The following is a 20,147-nucleotide window of genomic DNA, read 5'->3' on the forward strand; positions in this document are numbered from 1 at the left end:
TTGCTGCCCCTCCTACTTATGGTTCCCACCTGTTTGCTCACAAATCCCCTGTCCCAGAGGGAATAGGCAAATGTCTAGTGACGGCAGGAAGCACGAGAAGAAGCAGTTCTCTCCCCAGGAAGCCAGCAGGTCCTCCACTAAGGGCATTGTGCCTAAGGACCTTCTCCCCGACCCCAAACCTGGGCAGGGCATTGATATGGACTGTAACCTTACACTAGCACTGTAGTGCCATCACTCTGGTATTTGTTGCTGGGTTACCAGAAAGATTAACACAAGGACATGAAGTTGGAGTTGCAGACAATTTCTCATGCTACCAGGCTGTTATATGGTGGTACCCCCCAAGCTCCATTGCACTTACATTGGGACCTTTAGGTCCTGGGAATCCGATGATGCCAGGTTCACCTCTTGGACCAGCGGGACCAATTGGGCCAGGTCTACCATCAGCACCAGCCAGACCCTAGAGGAGGGAAACAAACCAGATTGATTTTATCCTAGGTATATTGCTTGACCTCCACTGAGGGCAGCACACTTCCAATGAAGACATTACATCTATATTGCATATCAATACATTGCATATTAATATCATGATGCTGTAGACTATATTATATCTATGCTATAGATGCTATATTATGTATCAATATCACGATGCAACCTAGCCTCTAGACTCACCCTCTTTTTCTTCCCAGATCTACAACAGGCTTCCTCAGCCTGATGTTATTGGGTTCCCAACTCCCAAGACCATTGGCCATGTTGGCTGTGGATGATGGGAGTTGTAGTCCAACAACATCTGGAAGACACCTGACCTGGTTGAGGAAAGCTGGAAAGGGAGAAGTTCTGCTGCAGGCCTGTGTTCAGGGGCCTGTCTGGAAGCTTCTGTGAAACCATTTTAATAAACCAGCACCTGTGCAGAGCCTGAATCAGTAGACAAGGTTCAACAGAAACCGCAGTGATGATTTCCTAAACTGGCCTGTACTTGGGCCTGGGATGGCAGAATGGCTTTGAACACGGGAATGTCCCAGGCTCAGACTCTGGGCTCACCAATGATCTCTTGAGAAAATTGCTCAGGGACTTGCAGGATGTTGATGAGTGTGCACCTGGGAGAGGGAACCAGTGAACTGTACCAGCCAGGAGGCAACAGTCGGAGGCAGCGGATGCTTCAGAGAGGGAGGGTGGAACACAGGATGGGTTGGAAGAAGAGAAGGAAGAGGCAGGTTGGGCAAGTGAGGAGCTGTGTGTGCTGCCCCACCCTCTCTTTCACCACTGTCTCCCAGAACCAGGAGGGGATTGAAGAGGGACGATCAGAGACAACTTCCAGGCAGATGTAGTCTCAGGCTGTGTGGACACAGCCTGTCGAGCAAGGCACATAAACTGGTAGAGAGGGAGTGCCCCCTTGTTGCTGCAACTGCTCCAGAGATCACAGAGCAGGGAATAGTTGCCTGGACTCTAGACTGGTGTGTGTGGGTATCTGGAACAATAGAAACTACTAAGTGTCCACTTTTGACAATATTGTGTTAGCGATCCACTATGTGCATTCCTTTGCCTAGGGAGCATCGTGACACCAGGCTAAACAGGATAAAAATGTTATAGAACACAGCTGTGGACATTACTTATAAGTCTATAACTGTTAACTAAAATCTACATTTTTAAAAAGTGATATATTTGTAGGGTAAAGTGTGGGCTACTTACAGGAAGACCTTCTTTGCCAGCAGGGCCTGGGCTTCCAGATTGACCAGGGAGACCCTAAAAAGCACAGACGTTTCATCTTAGTATCATCTTTGAAATTATTTCAAACAGGAATGTTTTGCATTTTTAAGTGAATGGGCCTCATTTTCAACCCAGCAACGTGGATCAGATTGTAATTATCTTCCAATTTAGCGCTTCTCCAAATTTTGCGTTTTTGGTTCAAAAAATGCATTGAAATGCTTGTTTTAGCATAAAATGTGCACTGCCAGGTTCACCTCGTGGACCAGCTGGACTTTTTAAACAGATTAATGGAGAAATGGGCTGGAATTGATTTATCAATGAACACGACAGAAATTGATGCAGACTGGAAGTAGTAACAAGCGATTGACAGATCAGTCTATCTACCAATTAAATTCATGTTTGCTGGGAAATGTCCATATTGAACTCATTGGGATTTCCTCCCAAATCACAGTGCAATCCTACACATGTTTCGTAAGCAGGTATGTATAGGGCTGCACATTACCTAAGCTCATTGTGCTTAACCCCAGGTAAGTTAGGATATGGGTGCAACCCAAATATCCACTGCAGCCTCAGTTTCATATCTGTATAATGGGAATACGAATAATCTCACAACATGGTCATGAGAGTTGATTATAGTGATGAATATAAAGTTCTCATAACCAAACATTACTAACCATCACCATAAACATACTGCATTTTTAAAATGGACCACCCATTTTAAATGGAAACCCTCTATTTATTTGGATACTGCTGCCTTGCAACGTCACACGATCCTCATCCTCACCCTTGATACTTACTCTTGCACCCATGAGACCAGGTTCACCGGGGCGTCCAGAATCACCATTGGGACCCTTAGCACCAGCAGCACCAGTAGCACCACGATTACCAACAGCTCCCTACAGAGGAGAAACGAACCCACAACCAGCTCCAATGAGAGGGAGCAACAACGGCAAGAAGAACATCTCTCCAAAAGAAAGAAAAGAAGCAGCAGAAGGAGAAGGTAGCTTACCATCACACCAGCTCTGCCATCAGCTCCAGGGAGACCACGAGATCCAGGAACACCCTACGAAGGAAAAGAACACACAAATATCTGGTCAGAAAAGAAGAGAGAGTTTTAGCCAACAGGCAAAGGCAAGGCTTGCTACAGCTAAGGATTTACAAAGGAATGCTTGGCATTTGTGGTGGCATCGGGGCCTCCTGAGGAAGCAACTTTTCCTTCGCTTAATAAAAATAGTTGAGCTGGGCACATACGCACCCAATGGCTGGAGTGAAGCCAAAATAGGATGGTATCTCAGGGGCTTTTGCTGCCTTTATGCACTTGCAGCTCTGTCCTCCAACACCTTGGTGGCACTCCTCGCCCTCCCCAGCACCCGCTGCATAAGGTGACTGCCTCACCCTGCCCAATGATAGGGCTGGTCCACGAGAGGGATTCCAGTGGTCTTTAGAGGCTGCTGTAGAGCCCAATAAAGAGAATGGCAAGCTCTCAACTGGAATGTCAGGTACCATTTCAAGAAGGCCGATATAGCTCTGGGAAGCAGCAGGGACCAGAGCAGGCAGAAGCATCCCTCACAATTAGATTTATCAAAAGGGATGCAACTGTGCTCTGTGACCTTAGGTTCACCTGCACATTAAGCCAGTTTTGACAGGTCCATGTCTCAGTCTTGATCAATATCGTTTAATTTATAGTGGCAGATGAAAACTGATAAAGCAGACCAGGTGCAAAACAACCTGGGACAGCCTTGTGGATATGATGAGGGTACCTTCACTACCTGACATTATCCTGCAATGACCATAATGTGTGTTGCCGGGAACAGTATCAAAGCGCTGTCATCAGTGAGCATGTAGACTGTGAAAATGAGCTAACCACCAAGGCCTTCAGGACTTTTACAATGCACTGCAACCCAGGCCCACAAGACAAAAGGAATGGTTTATCCCAACGGGGGGAAATCAGGACCAATTCACCCATTCGATTTATCCACTAGAGAAAGCATTCCTGCTTAGGTCTTATGCCTCAGCATCCATGGAAAAATAATTTGTGAACATGTGCATGCAAATTGCTTCTTCTTCCAGTGCTAGATCTGGAGATTGGCAATATGCAGCTTTGGCAAGGAACAGTTTTTCCTGTAAAACACAGTAAGTTTCCACTGCTATGCAGGCACAGAGATCACACAGAGGACTGATCCAATGGCTAGAAAATACAATGTGCAGCTAAGCTGTCACTGTCGCAAGAGTGGGTTCTAGATCTCTCCCAGATTCTAAGTCCAGCCCCCAAAGGAACAACTGAACAAAGTTTCAGCAAAATTCAGCGTGTCATGAGAAGCGCTGATTAGCATGCAAAAATTAGCCCTACTGTGTCCCCAATGCACCAAGTTCTAAAGAAGCAAAAAGCCCATTGACACAATTTTAATTGAACAATCATATATTCTCAATTCATTGTTCATTATCCTCATTTACTACTGCTGCTGCTACTACACGTTGGCAGCTAGTGATTTATTTATTTTTACAAAAACCACAATTAGTTTGAAAATATTCCAGGACGTTGGATATCTAGCTGAGATGCCGCAGCTGAACTCTTGCTTAAGGCTAAAAGAATGGCCTTTGTCAAAGCAGGCCCTCTGGCAGCCCAGCACTGACTACCACATTGGAGAGAGACTGGGGTCTCAGGTAGTGCCTTCTTCTAGCCCAGCTACTTGGAATACTTTAACTGGAACCTTAGGTCCTCTACAGACCCAGGATGTGCTGTCTCCATCAAGCCATGACCTGCCCATGTATGCACATACATTGGAACATTGTCTGGTGTAGACAAGAATGCCCCTCCAAGCACAGGTAGGTGTGGTCACGTTAATCCCACAGGAATTTAGGAAGCCACCCTATATACCAGGGCAAACTATTTGTCTACCTGGCCCAGTTCTATCTACTCTGACCGGCAACAGCAGCTCTCTAGAATCTCAGGCAGAGGAAGGTCTTCCACCTGTTGCCTGATCCTTTCACTGGAGATGTCCTGGATGGAAAATGGGGCCTTCTGCATGAAGAATTAACATGTATATTCAGCCCAGTACCAATTATACTGGTAGAGCATGAGACTCTTGATCTCAGAGCTGTGGGTTCAAGCCCCACGCTGGGAAAATATTTCTGCATGGCAGTGGGCGTCCCTTCCAACTCCATGTTCTACCTCTGTGGATTTCCCTGGTGTTTTCTATTGGGTTGGGTTTTTGTTTCCTTTTGCAGCACACTTACTCTTAAACCTGCAGATCCAGGTGCCCCAGTCGAGCCAGGCTCACCGTTGGAGCCCCTCTTGCCTTCCTCACCACTTGGGCCAGCAGGGCCAGCAGGGCCGGAAGCGCCCTGTCGGGTAGGAAAGAGAGCAAAACAAGCCACCATTTTGAGAAACAGGCTGCATGATGGGGGGAAAAACAGAATCAACAGTGATTTCCACCAAATAGATAGCAGTGCTTCATGCAGTAAAGATACTCACAGGCTCTCCCTTGTTACCGGTCTCTCCCTTGGATCCAGCGGGGCCAGGTTCACCCTGGAGTCAAACAGAACAAGAGATCCCAACAGTGAACACTATGAATTTACACACACCATTGTTTTTCTTCTTCTGAACATCCGGGCTGCAAAGTTATCCAAGCAGCTAAGAACTGCAGCAAAACGGCCTAGCAGCAGCATCTCACGCAATGATACTCCCCAAACAAGTCTGTACATGCCTACTCAAGAGTTGGTTCCTACTTAAATCAGTGGGTTCCCCCCCACACACCTTACAGGTAACTGGATATAGGATTGCAGTGTCAGTCATCCAAACTGGGCTGTTCCTAGCCCAGATTTGTGCTTGAATTATTGGGGGGGGGATGAAACCCATATGTCTCACTCCCCAAATCATCCCATTACCCTGTAGCCTTACAAACAGTAGCTGGCACAGAATGCAAGAGGGCCAGGCCTGCTCTGTCTCCCTTGCCCTGCCCCTGGTCATTTGAGAACTGGCTTGGATGGTGTGTTTATTGGAGGAAGGGAATAATCAATGCAGTACAATGGGGGAATAAGCTGTGCCCAGTTCTATGTTAATATGAAGTTACTAATCCACATCTGACTTAAGTCATGGACAAACTTTGTGGCTCCAGTATTCTCCCCAATATTGGTCTCCCTTACAGAGCTGCTGTAAGGATTGCCACTGTAAGAACAATTATTTCATTGGCAAAGTTGACATAAAAGAGAGAATCTGTAACAGTGACTGTCGTTGGCATTAGACATTAACAGCTTGGTGCAAAACTGCACTTGACCAACAGAAGGCAAAATAACCCCAGACATTTTACATTATCAGACACCGCTTCACACTTGGTTAGATATTAATCATGGAGCAATGGTGCCAAATGTTCTAGCAAGGGCATTGGGCAACTATGTGCCAGCCAGGGCGGCCTAAAGTCAGAGCAAGCCCAGATGCTGGCAGGCAAGACCAGCATCCTAAGTACGAAGGCAACTCAGACACTAAAACGATGCCCTGCTGGCCTTTGTGGAAGCCACATATCCCCCTGGGGACTGTGGAATTGGAGGGAAGCACCCGCTGGCCTCTGCCACTGGACAGGAGACCAAGGATCACTGGGGAGGCTGCACTGCCTGCCCCCGTCTCCCAGGGCATCATCATGGCAATGAGAAGACCAACTTGGCTTATCGGCCAGATAAGGAGCAGCTTCAGGGGGTAGGTTGTTCCCTCCCTCCAGTTCCTGGGGCTGGAGAGCAGAGGAACAAAGGCTGCTGGGTTGTGCATGTGTGTATAAGTGTGCAGCTGCATGATGGGTGATTTGGGAGATACCTGCCATTTGTAAGCTGCTTTGATCATCACTTGACTGAAAGGCAGGCCATGCATTGTCAAAAACACAGGACCCATAAATTGCAAAAAGGAGGCATATATGGTAGATAGCATCACTTACAACAAGTCCTCTAGCTCCAGCAGCACCAGCGGAGCCAGCAGCGCCAATCATACCACGGGGACCAGGCAGGCCAGGAGCACCAGCTGGACCGGGAAGACCCTGCCCAGAAAGGAGAGAGGAGGAGGAGAACACATGTCAGAACTCTCCTCTGTAGCGCCACAGAAGCTTTTCCTATGGGACAATCCAGTTTGAGGCCTGCATACTTACAGCTGCGCCTTTAGCACCATTAATGCCGTTGTTACCAGGGTTACCCTAAGAGAGAGAGAAAAGGATAATGTTAGGTTTTAAATATATATGATCACCTGCTCATTTTATCTAGGCATATTGGTTTAGGTGTGTGTGTGTGTTCGTGTGCGCGCGCAAATCGCTTAGATGTTTCTTTATGCCCAAGCGACATATATAAACAAAATAACTGAAAAGCAGATGCAAGGAACCACATTCATCGGTAGCAGAAGTTTCAAGAGTAACTTACTGGAGGGCCAACAGGACCGGAAGCACCAGGGAGTCCAACTTCACCACGAGGGCCAGCAGGACCAGAGGGACCTGTGTTGCCAGCAGAACCAACTTCACCCTGTTTGGGAAGAGAGGATGTGTGTGGTGAGCGCTGAGTGTTCGGTGTATGGTTCATTTCAGCACTTATTAAACCTATACTACTCTAATCAGGCTTAAAACAAAAACAAAACAAAGATAACATCCCCAGTGTGGCTGTCTCTGTTAAGATGAGCACTAGATAGTACAGTAATCATGATCCAATTGCAGCAAATAGTTCAGCAAAAGAGAAGATATGCTAGCCCTGTTGTTGCTATTATTATTATTATTTATTTTACAATCCTTACATTTGAGTTTGGATCATGTGATGCATTGCATTGAGGTGGATTTATGGCAGGGTGAGTAGTGCGGCCAAGAAGGGTGCCTTCTCAAAGCCTGGCAAGCACTTGCCCTGCTTTGGAAAGGAGGTGTTAGGGCTCTGACAGGGCCCTGGAGTCCTCCTGCCTCCTTACAAAAGCAGGGGAAGTGCCTACCAGGCTTTGGGAAGGAGGTGGAAGGGCTCTAGGGCTCTGCCAGAGCCTCACACCTCCTCCCCAAAGCTCAGCTTAAGCCTGTGCCCTCGCACAGGACGGCCTATTACCAAGGTCTGCCCCTGTGTGCTGGCATATGCAGGCTTTTGTGGAGCTACAACATCCATATGAAGAGATCATATGCTGTGCCAGTGCCACAACATTAGACTTCCTGACAGAAAAGCAAGCGCTTTATCTTTCTCTCTAGCTAGGTGCACAATTTCGTTACTGCCCATCTTTGCCTGGCTATTACAAACCGACCCAATCTTCATGACCACTAGGAACTATCTCAACAAGAAATAATTTCATCTGCAATTTCCGCACATGCCATTAATTTTTCTTGCTTACAGGAGGGCAAACGCAGTTATGCGAATCTATCCTACGTGAACAGCGAACCACTGATTCCCCCCCCCCAATGGTTTGGGGAAAACATCACCAAATATCTCCCCTAATGCAAGATGTGTATTTTGGGCATAGGGACAGAACCAGTTCTGTCTCTCTGCTCTTTGGTCCAGCAAAGCCTTACATGAGCTGAAAGGTGTGAGGAGATGATTTTCACAAATCCCCTCCTTTGCCCTCCACACTGCTTACCAGAGGATGCCCTAGCTCTCTGGAGCAGGGGGCTGCAGATTGAAGGAGGAATTGGCAAAAGACCACCTTTCCTCCTTTTCACTAACGCATGCTGCCTTGTGACCGTGGAGGGACACCACTAGATACAGCCCACTGTGTGGAACAAACCAAATAGCATTACACTTTTGCATTTCTACTGCTATTTGATTAGTTTAAAGAAAACTACAAATGGTTGCTGTGAATGTTTGTAGGTGGGAACAACCTGTATTCTTCTCATTGTACAGCTAAAGCATTGCTTGGCTTGAAAACATTTCGTTGAGCATCTGTGCCTGAGGGGGTGGAATATATGTCATACCTTGGCTCCGGGAGCACCTGAGAATCCTGGAGCTCCAGCAGCACCCATGGGACCCTGTGAAAATAAAGAAAGAGAAATCCTTCAAGATCTGCAGGTGCAAGTAGTAGGCTGAGAAGGAGACAAAGGAAAGAGGCCAGGCCATAGGAATCAATGACCAGAATACATCTCATGGGACCCTGAAGCAACAAAGTGGATTGCCTACATGACAACAGACTTGAGTCCTAGAACAAGGTTTGAATCTGATCTTAGAGCCAAATGCATGAAAATGTCTCCTTGCGTTTTTGCACGCCAGTGCCCCCAAAGCAGGCCTGCAAAATGTGGGACCCCTGCCAGGTTTTCCCAGCCCAGGGAGATGGAAAGGCAAGAGGTGTCTTCACACTCAGTTCTGACGTTTTAATCAGAATGCGGCATTTCCATCATTCCGTTTATATCTGATGTTCAGGCATAAGTGCTGCTGCTTATGTAGCCAAAACAGTACCATATCTGCACACAATGGAGGAGAATCGGCAGGGGGAGATCTTGAGGTCTGCAGAAGTACCTCCAACTCACCCCCTAACATCAAAAAAACAACAACCAGGAAAAAGACCCTGTGTAGGAGGAGGAGAAAAAAAATCCATTGAGGACTGAGCATGTTCACTGGGCACAAAATGCCAAGGAAGGGGATATGGCTCAATATGTAGCTTGCTATGCCCATCAAAAGAGGTGCCAGGGCATCACTGCTGTCATTACAAGCATTCTTCTGGGCAAATGCACCTCTGTGTGTGCATGGCTCTAGAAACAAGAATGCCTTGTGCCTCTGTTTGGCCTTCCCTGAGCTAAGAACCATTTAAAAACCTTTAAGGTAGAATAAAGGTTGTCCTTGCAAGGATGTATTTTGCTGCTTCTCTGTTTAACATGCTTGCCTAGCTGTTATGATAAACAAGCACCCACTTTCTAGATGCTTCATTTAAAGTGGGGCGAACGGGGCAGAACACTGCATTAGTTACATGTGAGAGAGTGCAATTTTTAGCATCGCTTGCGAAAGTGCAACAGAATGTGTTAAAAAATTGAGGTGCTGTATATCCAGCCTTAGAGCAATGTACTAATCACACTGGCAGTAACTGACCTATTCCTTCCTGAGCTCGCCAGGAGACAATGTGATTGGTTTACTGCCTAGGCTAGACACTGGATATTCCAGGATATAAAGCAGGGATGGGAAACGGATGTCACACAGACACCACCAGACCCCTGTGGACATCTTTCTACTGGGGTCAATCTCCAAATTCCCAAGGGCAGGGGCACTTGGAGTAATAAAGCCTCATGTTCCATTTTTGAATCAGCCAGTTTGCCCCCTTACCAGAGGCAGGAATGCCTGAAGAATTCAGAATCTGTGAATTCTTATGCAGACTGACCCGCTACACACCTCCTGGACTAATGTGTGGATCAGAAATGCAAACATCCTTTGGATTTCACATTCCTGCAAATTTCATGATACAATTCTCAGCTCAAAAAATGTATCCCAATAATGTTGCTATCTGTGCAGGGAGAGCTCCCACAGCTTCTATGCAGCTTGGGCTGGGCAAATCCAGTCATCACTGCGAAAGCAGTCAGTCCAAAACACTGGATTTCAGGCTTGAGCTGAAAAGTCTGTGGAAGCACCCTGAGAATACTACTACTATTTTGGACAGCTCTTTGATGCCTATCTGGAAATGCCAGATGTTTTTTTTTGGAAAAGAAGGAAAGAAAGAAAAGATTTCCTTTTCTGCAACTGATAAAGGGCAGAGAGAAAGACAGGTGACCATCGCACAGAGAAATCCAAGTGACTGGTGGGTCACAGTGTGTGTCGTTCATCAGGACAGAATAATAGAACATTAAAGTTTGGACTTACAGCGGGACCAGTGGGACCGTTACTTCCATCACTGCCACGAGCCCCCTAAAAGAAAACAAAGGTTCTCTTTACATCTTAAATTCCTGATACAAAATTGAAGAATCCAAAAGAAAGAAAACAGAAGCCACGTTGTACAGGTAGGGGAGTCACTTACAACTGCACCAGGAGCGCCGACTCTTCCCCTTTCACCAGGGAGACCACGAGCACCCTGAAAGCAAAGGACACGCAAATCATTACCGAATATTTCTTTACTTCATTTAATAAATTTCTACAGCACCCTTCATGAGAGGATCACAGGGTGGTTTATGATATAGAAACTCAAAAATTCATAACGTTGTTTAGCAAACAAAAACAATACCCCGCACAATATTATTTTCTTTCTAGTACTAGTAGTAATAATAAGCTGCAGTGCAATATGAAGTATAGTCTAGTATAGCTTCAGTCTTTTCTCAGTTTCCACAATAGGGTGCAACACTCCTGTTTCAAGTTATGCATGCTCAACTCAGATTTAACTCAGTGGGATTGGCACACACCCAAGTGAGCAAAAGACTGCAGATTTACTGTTGCCCTCAACACAGTAAGTCATATATTCTAATCAAATAGTATAATTTCTATTAAACACTGAGAATTCCATGAAAGCAAATAGCAAACTTTAACAAATGATAACAGGATTTTTGATGACTTAATATTGTGTAAGTCACAGAGAGAAAATACTTACAGGTTGTCCGGGAGTACCATTTTCACCAGGGGCACCAGGTTCGCCCTGCGAATGACAAAGATTCTCCATTTAGCCCATGGTTTAGGTTGTCCTTTCCTTGCAAGTCTTATTACTGACATAGCAAAAGATGCAGTCAGAACGTTTACACTTCTGGCATTTAAATTAGCGCACAAAAGTTCATACAAAGTAAAGCCTCTTATCACCTTAGTGATCTAGTTAGCAAAGAGGGCTTGTAGAAGAGGGATAGAACAAATGTTGACTGTAGCCCAGATAAAACGCGCAAAAGTAAAGGAAAAAGCTAACTGTGTGACAATCTTATGCCCCATTAATTTCATTGGAGCTGAAGTGTGACTCTTGGGACTGAGATAAACATGCTTTGCTAAAGGCAGCCACCACAATTGCATGCATGTGTCTGGACAGGTTGATCTATAAAGGTAAAGGTCTCATATACCATGAAGCTAACAGATGCACAGATTTCAGCCAAAGAAACTCTACTGGTATTTGCCAAAGTTGATACAGGCTGATGCAACAGGACCTGGGAAAAGGTTTAGCTTTTCTATCCGGGCTTTTGCACTCCCTCTCCTGCCATATGGTTGCAAGGAAAGGCTTTGTACATTTTCTCTTCCAATTTCAACTAACCAGTTGAGGGCTACATGTGAAACTGAACCCAGTATTAACTGTAACTATGGTTTGTTGAGACAAACCAGCTTCATAACCCATAGCCTGAACTCAAATGGTTTCAGACAAGCCACAGTTAACATTAGCCACAGTTTCAACACAGCAAGCGATGGTTAATCAAAAATGGAAGCGAAAGCTTCCTAAAAGCCTCCTTGTGTCCGTACTAGAGGAGGAGGGAAGAGGGGGGAGATTAAGCTAAGCTTCTTCCTGACTCTCCCTGAGCCTGGGTCTTCATTTAGCTAGAAGGCCAACCCATCTCCTTGTGATCAATACAGGAGACCTCATCCCTCAACGTTGGCTTGCTTTGGGACCAATGGAGCAACTTGTATTTTTCTCAGCTTTCTGTTTCCATAGTTTTTTGACTGAGAGTGGTGTTATCTACCCAGCTGCATTTCAAAGCGCCATTTGGTTTGCTGGCTCCACCTCTGAGCTAACATGAAAACAGAAATTAGACAAAGGAATATCTGAGATTCCTGGCTGTAAAGCAAGTTTAAAAGCTCTCGTTTCCCACATATCCCATTTTGATACTTGCACACTTAAGTCTCAAGAACACCTACTAAGCTTTGGTTCACTCCAATAATGAAAGGAGAGGCCTGTCAGTGCAAGCCAGTTCCTTATGAGACATGCATTTGCTGGCTTGCCTCAACACATGATTCTCGCTATTTCTGATGTCCAGGCTGTGAGCGCCATTTCTTTTGTAGGAAAAATGGCAGCAAGCATAGTCTAGAGGGAGGAGCAGCAGGCTTGGCAGAACACCAAGGTTTGCAGAAGTAAAGTCCACCCCCCGAAAGGGGGGGGGAACCTAAATTAGTCCAATACTAATGGAACATAGGAAGCTTGTAACAAATCAAACCATTGCTCCAGCTAGCTCAGTGTTATCTACATTGACCAGCTGAGGCTCTCCAGAGTTTCCAGCAGGGTATCTCCCCAGCCCCACCTGGCAGATGCTGGGGAATAAACCTGGGGCCTTCTGCATGCCAAGCAGATGCTCTGGCACTGAGCTATGACGCCTCCCTAAGAGAAGCAGGCTCAATGACCACAGATGCTGAACTACTGCTGGGAGAACCCTGTATTATTACATTTGTGTGCTGCCCATAAACTAAGAAATGGGAAAATGGAGGAGGAAGGAGAAATGGAATGACTGGAATCAGGAATAGCAGCACTCCACACTATTAATGTTTACAGCAGCTCCCACTGTTTTTTATTTACATATGTATTTAAAAGGTAAAGGGGGTAAAGGGGCCCCTGACCATTAGGTCCAGTCGTGGCCGACTCTGGGGTTGCGGTGCTCATCTCGCTTTATTGGCCGAGGGAGCCGGCGTTTGTCCGCAGACTGTTTTTCCGGGTCATGTGGCCAGCATGACTAAGCAGCTTCTGGTGAACCAGAGCAGTGCACGGAAACACTGTTTACCTTCCCGCTGGAGCGGTACCTATTTATCTACTTGCACTTTGACGTGCTTTCGAACTGCTAGGTTGGCAGGAGCTGGGACCAAGCAACGGGAGCTCACCCCGTCGTGGGGATTCGAACCGCTGACCTTCTGATCGGCAAGTCCTAGGCTCTGTGGTTTAACCCACAGTGCCAACTGCGTCCCACATATGTATTTACATATGTATTTATTGGGATTTCTAGTATTCCCCACACAAAAGGGGAAAACAATAAACCTGCAGGTACTAGAATTCCACCCTTGTCATACATGCACACACAGAGTTCATGAGCAACTAAGGCAGTGGCAGGGGCAAGTTCAAACTAGCCACATGCTTTGGGGGATTGGTGAATTCAAAGTTTCTCAAAGATGGAGGCTCCTACTGGCAATCCCGAGTTTCGGAGTCAGAACCAGAAGTGCAGAGTTCTTCCACCTCCTTGGATCCCCAGATGTTGTCAGACTCCACCTCCCATCAGCCCCAGCCTGCTTAACCAAAGGTTGAGGAAGGCCGGCTTAGAGCAAGCTGGCTATTTATTTCATCTTGCTCCCATGCTAGAATTTGGACCTGTGAGACTTTCTGTTGTGTCCATGTATCTCAAGGGCTTAGTACCAAATTGCTGTTGTCCTTCATTCATAGCATAGGCTGATTTTTCTTAGAAGGATAAAAGCCTACGAGAACAAAACATGCACGCAGGATATAAAACAGAAGGGCTGCCATGCACTCTGTGCTCTTGCTGGAATACCCATGTAACATATATTAAAATTAAGTCATTTTTACCTTGTTGCCGGGAGCACCAGGTTCTCCTTTCCGACCATCCAAACCGTTGTGTCCCTATGTTGGAAGAAGAAACACTGATGGGTAAAGTGGCCCCCCTAGTTCCCCCCTTTTTAAGGAAACCATTTCTTTATCATGCAGTGGTTGAAACACAACTCTAGCATTGCTCTGCATTCACCATATTGGTTCCCCCACTTGAAAAGGATCATCGTCGGTTAAGGAGGGACACAGTTGTCCTTCCTTAACATAGTTTGGTTCTGGTCTGCATCAGACACAAACTTTGACAGCCCTCTTCAGTTCGTATGTTTTCGTAGCTTTATAGATGATTATCACCGCTTCTCATTATTTATACAGTGCCTTCAACATGCATGATGCTTTGAAGAAAACAAAAGGGACTTCTTCCTCAAAAACCTAAAATTTGATACAGAGTGAAAAAACAGAGGAGGGGGAAAGTGGAAACAGGCAGGGACAGTGCAAGGCTTGGGGAGAAATGGTGCCAATGATGGCCCAGCAGTCCCCTAACCAGAGCAGGGCCTAGCCCTGCTTGTGGCAATGACAGCCTGCCACTGTTTGCTTCTTCTGCCACTGCTTTCTCTGTCACCATTCACCACCCTCCACCAGGCCCAAAGACATGCTTCAGCGGTGGAAAGGTGCTTTCAAATGGGAGAAAGCTTGGCTCCCATCCATGGTGGCCAGCTGCCATCTTAGATTACCCAGAAAGCAATGCTCCAGGCCCCATACCTATGAAATCTATTTCATAGTTCTGTAGTCCTACCTAGATAATATTTCAGAGACCTATGCATTCGACGTTACACTTTGGGTAATTTAAAAATGTGAGTGTCCACCGGGGATGGGAGTTGAGATTGGCTCCCACACAAAACCAGCACTGCTGCCTGCCACTGACAAACATCTGAGGGTCTGGCAGGGAGGGCAGTGAAGGATGGTATGGCTAGGCTAGTGGGCAGGTGCCCTTGACCAGTGCCCAACGTGGCCAACATTTGGCGCCAGGCCTGGAAACAGGGAAGCAACGCACAGTTGTTTAGGGAAATGCCTTTTCCCTAAAGGAGAAAAAACTGGCCTTTCTCAAGACAGTTAGAAAGGGCCACAGTAAACTAGGGGAATGTGGCAGACTAGGTGAACAGCGGTCATTGGCTGTTTTGATGAAGCAGTTACTACCACTTCCTTCGGGTGGAGAAGGAAAGTGGTATACAGCCTTCTTTTTGGTCTGCACTTAAATACTTAAAACTATACTTTAAAGTGCTGATTGTACGTTCAAAATTTTGTCAATGACATATCACAGACACATGCAGGACTTGGGACTAAACACCCTGTGAGATTTATGATCACATCTCCCTTAAGTTGATGGTCATTGCCATTCAAATGGCGTGTGCTTGCTGCATCATGTGATCAATAATGTGGGGTGGGACTTACCAGCCCCCCCCCCAATATTTTATTCAAGTTGGCATCTGTGATGAAGACAGAAGCTTTCTTTATTGCCACCTTGGCAAACAAGCCTTAGGCTTCTGTCTAAGACCAGTAGTTGCACAGAATAACACACCATAGGTGTATTAGCTGTCATTACCCTTAATTTTGTTCCTGTTTCAGTCAAATGCTCACCCTTAATCCTTTGAAACCAGGCAGGCCAGCAGTTCCAGGAAAGCCACGAGTACCCTGGGAGGGAAAATGAGAGAGAAGGCTTAACATCTCAAATAAAAGCTGCTAGACAAAGTACTTGGGTGCAATATGTTAGTCCCAGCCACCAAGGTGAGCTGCTTGCAAGTCTCATTGCCACAGTCACTGATCCCTCAATGCACTGCTTTTGCCTTTGGGTCAGGAAGCTGGCATGACGCATAAACCTACAAAGCTGCCAGACTCATACAGAGTCAGACTATTTGTGCATACGGTCTACTCTGAGCAGCAGTGCTCCTCAAACAGAGAGCCTTTCCCACAAGCTACTGGCTGTTTTTAGCTGAAGATGTTGGGAATCAAACCTGAGACCTTCAGCATGCAAAGCACATCTTCTGTCATTGTGCTCTAGCCCCTCCCTTGTCTTTACGGGGGGGGGGCTGGCTTATTTAGCTCAAGGGCTCCTGGTTGCTGATCCCTAGTATAAAATGTTCCAAATTCTGTTCATTTTATAGACTTATATGCCACACAACAAGCAAAGTATCTCAGAAGTGAATACGACCCATCCATAAATTTGCACAGAAGTACTTAATATCAGTGACTGATGCAGAAAGATGGGAAGACACAGCCCTATCCACTATAAAAGAATGGCTGATAAAACTATTGGACTTGGCTGAGATGGCAAAATTGAATTAGAGAAAAATAATTTACTGACATTTGTCAAGGATTGGAAATTTCTTATGGACTTTTTGCATGAAAGAGAAAATGATCTTAACACCTGGTTTATAGAAGATTGAATGGTTGGATCTTAAGGAATGAATGTCATATCATATGTAGCTGCAGGACAGAAAACCAGAAGTCATTTTATTTTTCTTCTTCTTTATCTTTCTTTAGTTTCTTCTTACTTTTCCTTTCCCCCCTCATTTTCTCTTTCTTTAGGTTTCTCATTTTCTTGTCTTTTCTTCCTTCTGGCTTTGCTCTCTAACAGATTAAGTAGCTGTTTAATCTCAGTATATTATATTTAAAAAATGCTTGGATATGTATTTTTGTATACCTTTGAATAAGTACCAATAATGTTTTTTTTTAAAATATTGGTATGCATTATCACATCAGATAATTTACTTGTTTAAACCGAAGGGCCTTAAACTGGAATTTGAAACAAATTTTTATTAATTATTATTTATATTATTTTATTCTTATTTATTGAATTTATATAGCGCCCTATACCCAGAGGTACTGTTAATGCTTGTTTAATAGTAATAGTCTAGGGTTCCATAGCTTAGGAACAGATACACTATTACCATATTCCTTGTAGAATAAAAGTGAACATCATGTGGCAACCTTCATAGTGCTGCTCTCTGGCTAGGTGTTAAGATCCAGCAGGTGTAAATTGCTAGAATATCAGCCTTAGTGGGAGGGTGGCATTGTACTTACACTAAAACTACTGGTAAGGAGTGGTGGCTGGTAATTTAATTTCCTATCCTGCAGTTATGCAAACAGATTTAATCAGCAGATTAAACAGGCAACAGAAAACACAAAACTCACCTGAGGTCCAGGAACACCCCTCTCACCAGGTCGTCCAGGTTTTCCAGGATGACCCTAATGAAACATTAGACGAGATGACTGAAATCTTTTGTGTGCAAAAGCAAGCGAGCTGCACATATTTAACATATTTCTATGCAAGGTATAAAAAAACATAATAACTTAAAAACTGACTAAACATGCAGCATCTTTCCCTCAGGAGACATAATGTCACATTTGAAGGCTATATTTCCTCCGATATTTTTAGGACAAGAACTTATGATGGAGGTGGTATTTAAGGTACTTATATTAAAGGGTAAGTCCTACTGAACTCAGAAGGGACTTACTTCCGCTCTGGGATTGCACTGCACATTTCTTAATTTCACAAAATGCAGATTTTTTTGGAGATACTTTTCAGAAACAGAACAGTTGGGAAATCCAGCTTTTTTAAAAAACCGAACTGCTTCTGGGTTGCAGAATCCATTAAAATATCCTTAAAACTTTTAATATACTACAACGCTGTGGTGGCATTCCAGTGGAATTTAGGAAACATGTTCAAGCAATCAAAACACATGGAAATGGAGCTTTTCTACCAGAAGTGATGGTTACAAGAGTGTTGGTGGGGATGGGACACAGAGGGCAGTCCACAACAAATGCTGATAACCAATGTTTGAAAAAGGAAATAGCTCCTACAGATTCCCCCTCCCCCACCAAAATCCCGGTTCAAATGAATACTTACATCTTCACCAGGCTTTCCAGGAGGACCCATTGGACCACGAGCACCTTGGGGACCCTAGTGATGGGGGGGGGGAAAGGTTCATTTGAAACAAAACAATAGTTCTTTCATGCTACATATGATCTAGTGACTTGACTAAGCCAGAGTTCTAGATCTGAATTCTTTAATCCAAGCTTGCAGTGGGGGGCTCTTTATTTATGGCTTCTGGGTTTCAAAAAAAATAAAATAAAAATCAGAAGACTTGGTGTTTGGTCTGATTTCAGCTCCCCCAGTGGTCTCAAAGAGTTGCAGAAATCTAAAGCCTACCTGTCTAGCAAAAACCCTTTGTCTCCCTCAAGCTCTTTTATGTGTTTTCCCTCCGCTTTGAGGAAACCAAGCAGGCATGGGCTCTAGCAGAATCAGAACTCGTTTCTTGCTTCTCCCACCCTTGCTAGCTTGCAAAGGAATCTCAGATAACAGGCCCAAACTTAAATCTGGGGGAAGGGCTTCATTGCAAATGGGTATTTCAGAATTCCTGTCATTCTCAGAATAGAATAAAAATGGTTCCACTTACTGTTTGACCAGGTTCACCGGGTTCACCAGCATGTCCCGCGTGGCCTGGAGAGCCCTAGAAGCAGGGTGGGCGACAAAAGACATTTTATACGGTTTTGAATGTTACGTGTGGGAAAAGTAAGTACTCTTCTAGCAATGGGGGTGTTTGGAGAAGAGAACTGGGCATGGAAGCAGAGTGAGATTTGGGGAGTTATAGGCTGTGATTCAGGCAAATGTTGGGGTCCTTCAACCCAGACCAGTCTAGACCAGACCAGGTGGACCAGTGATAACATGGAGAGATACCAGGCAAACACATTGTGTGTTTTGGGCCTTCTGGGCAAGAACATGAAGGTGCAAACTGGGAAGAGAGCCAGGAAACTGTGAAAGCAGAAAGGTCATGGCTCATCAGTTTGTAAACTGAGAACTATATCAGGGGAGTGACAACAGCAGTCCTGGACCTGTCAATATAGGGCACCTCTTATACATGTGGGGTTACCTGCTTAGGGTCTAGTCAAGGCAAAACTTGTGTAACTGATGCTTTCTGCATGTGTATCAAACATATCTCTCTTCCTACTAATGGCTGTGTTCCAAATATACTTACAGGGGGTCCAGTTACTCCAGGAGGGCCTCTGGGTCCCATTATACCCTGGGAAAAGTTAAAGAAATAGTTAATATACTGCAATAGTAAAATGATGGTCCAGCTAGTGGTTTCAGTATCACTTAGGCTGCAATCCTGAGCCGCACTTACTTGGGACTAAGTACCATTAAACGCAATGAGCTTACTTTTAAGGAGACATGCATAGGACATTTCAGGCACTGTTAATCATTTGCCTGAAATCAAGCTTCAAGATTAAACAATGAACCACAGAGTAAAAAAATTGATTATAATATTATAATAGCCTTAGATTATATTAGTAGCATAGCATCATAAAGTCAAAGCTGTATTTTCCTGTGTTTATCTATTGCTAGCATAGTATTAGTACTAGCACTAGTTGAAATTTGCCTCTCATCCTTACATTCGCATATGTAATTTGCCTTAAATGCTATAGATATTGTACAACCTTCCCCAAACACGTGTCTTCCAGATGTTTTAGACTACAAAACCCATAAGTCCCAGCCAGCATTGGCAAATGGTCAGAGATGATGGGAGTTGTGGTCCAAAAGATATGGAGGGCACCAGCAGATGTGGGAAGGCTAATATAGTACATAAGAACAGACTCCTATTCAAAGAAGGGAAAGAATTAAAATTTGTGCTTTAGCTTACCTGAAATGTCTCAGACAAAAATTATTCATCTACTGCTTTATTATATTTGCCTGCTTTTACATTTTTATTCATTTTTTAAATTATATTTAACTTTTCTTTTAGGATTGTCAGTCTTTGATTTTAGAAATTGTGGAACCTGAGCTGCATCAGATTCAGAGGCAGGGAGGTGGATTCTGGTAGATTCCAAGAGATTCAGGGATTCAAATAACATACCTGGTTTCCCTTTGATGTTTGGGTGTGATGGCAGTTTTGTAATTTATTGTGGTTTGGGGTTTTCCTAATGTCAATACTTTGATCTTGTGATGGGGAGTGAATTGTAATACACACACACACACACACACACACACACACACACACACACTCTGTGGTGATGTCTGGAATTCTAATGAATCTCT

At 44.8% G+C, this 20,147-nt stretch overlaps 1 protein-coding gene across 2 annotated transcripts in view; it reads right to left on the minus strand.

The window, feature by feature from the left end:
• Nucleotides 1-20,147, minus strand: part of COL1A2 (collagen type I alpha 2 chain) — a 65,805-nt gene that overhangs the window by 29,560 nt on the left and 16,098 nt on the right. For both annotated transcript variants that reach the window (XM_083578455.1, XM_083578456.1), the window contains exons 5-23: nucleotides 19,090-19,134; nucleotides 18,511-18,564; nucleotides 17,961-18,014; nucleotides 17,246-17,299; nucleotides 15,692-15,745; nucleotides 14,078-14,131; nucleotides 11,198-11,242; nucleotides 10,634-10,687; nucleotides 10,480-10,524; nucleotides 8,613-8,666; nucleotides 7,102-7,200; nucleotides 6,837-6,881; nucleotides 6,630-6,728; nucleotides 5,180-5,233; nucleotides 4,942-5,049; nucleotides 2,714-2,767; nucleotides 2,502-2,600; nucleotides 1,687-1,740; nucleotides 359-457 (exon numbers count right to left, since the gene is read on the minus strand). In XM_083578455.1, coding sequence (XP_083434581.1) covers nucleotides 359-457; nucleotides 1,687-1,740; nucleotides 2,502-2,600; nucleotides 2,714-2,767; nucleotides 4,942-5,049; nucleotides 5,180-5,233; nucleotides 6,630-6,728; nucleotides 6,837-6,881; nucleotides 7,102-7,200; nucleotides 8,613-8,666; nucleotides 10,480-10,524; nucleotides 10,634-10,687; nucleotides 11,198-11,242; nucleotides 14,078-14,131; nucleotides 15,692-15,745; nucleotides 17,246-17,299; nucleotides 17,961-18,014; nucleotides 18,511-18,564; nucleotides 19,090-19,134 — 1,224 coding nt within the window. The remainder of the gene's footprint in view (nucleotides 1-358; nucleotides 458-1,686; nucleotides 1,741-2,501; nucleotides 2,601-2,713; nucleotides 2,768-4,941; nucleotides 5,050-5,179; nucleotides 5,234-6,629; nucleotides 6,729-6,836; nucleotides 6,882-7,101; nucleotides 7,201-8,612; nucleotides 8,667-10,479; nucleotides 10,525-10,633; nucleotides 10,688-11,197; nucleotides 11,243-14,077; nucleotides 14,132-15,691; nucleotides 15,746-17,245; nucleotides 17,300-17,960; nucleotides 18,015-18,510; nucleotides 18,565-19,089; nucleotides 19,135-20,147) is intronic.

This window comes from Podarcis filfolensis, assembly GCF_964270895.1.
Source record: "Podarcis filfolensis genome assembly, chromosome: 12".
Classification (NCBI taxonomy): domain Eukaryota; kingdom Metazoa; phylum Chordata; class Lepidosauria; order Squamata; family Lacertidae; genus Podarcis; species Podarcis filfolensis.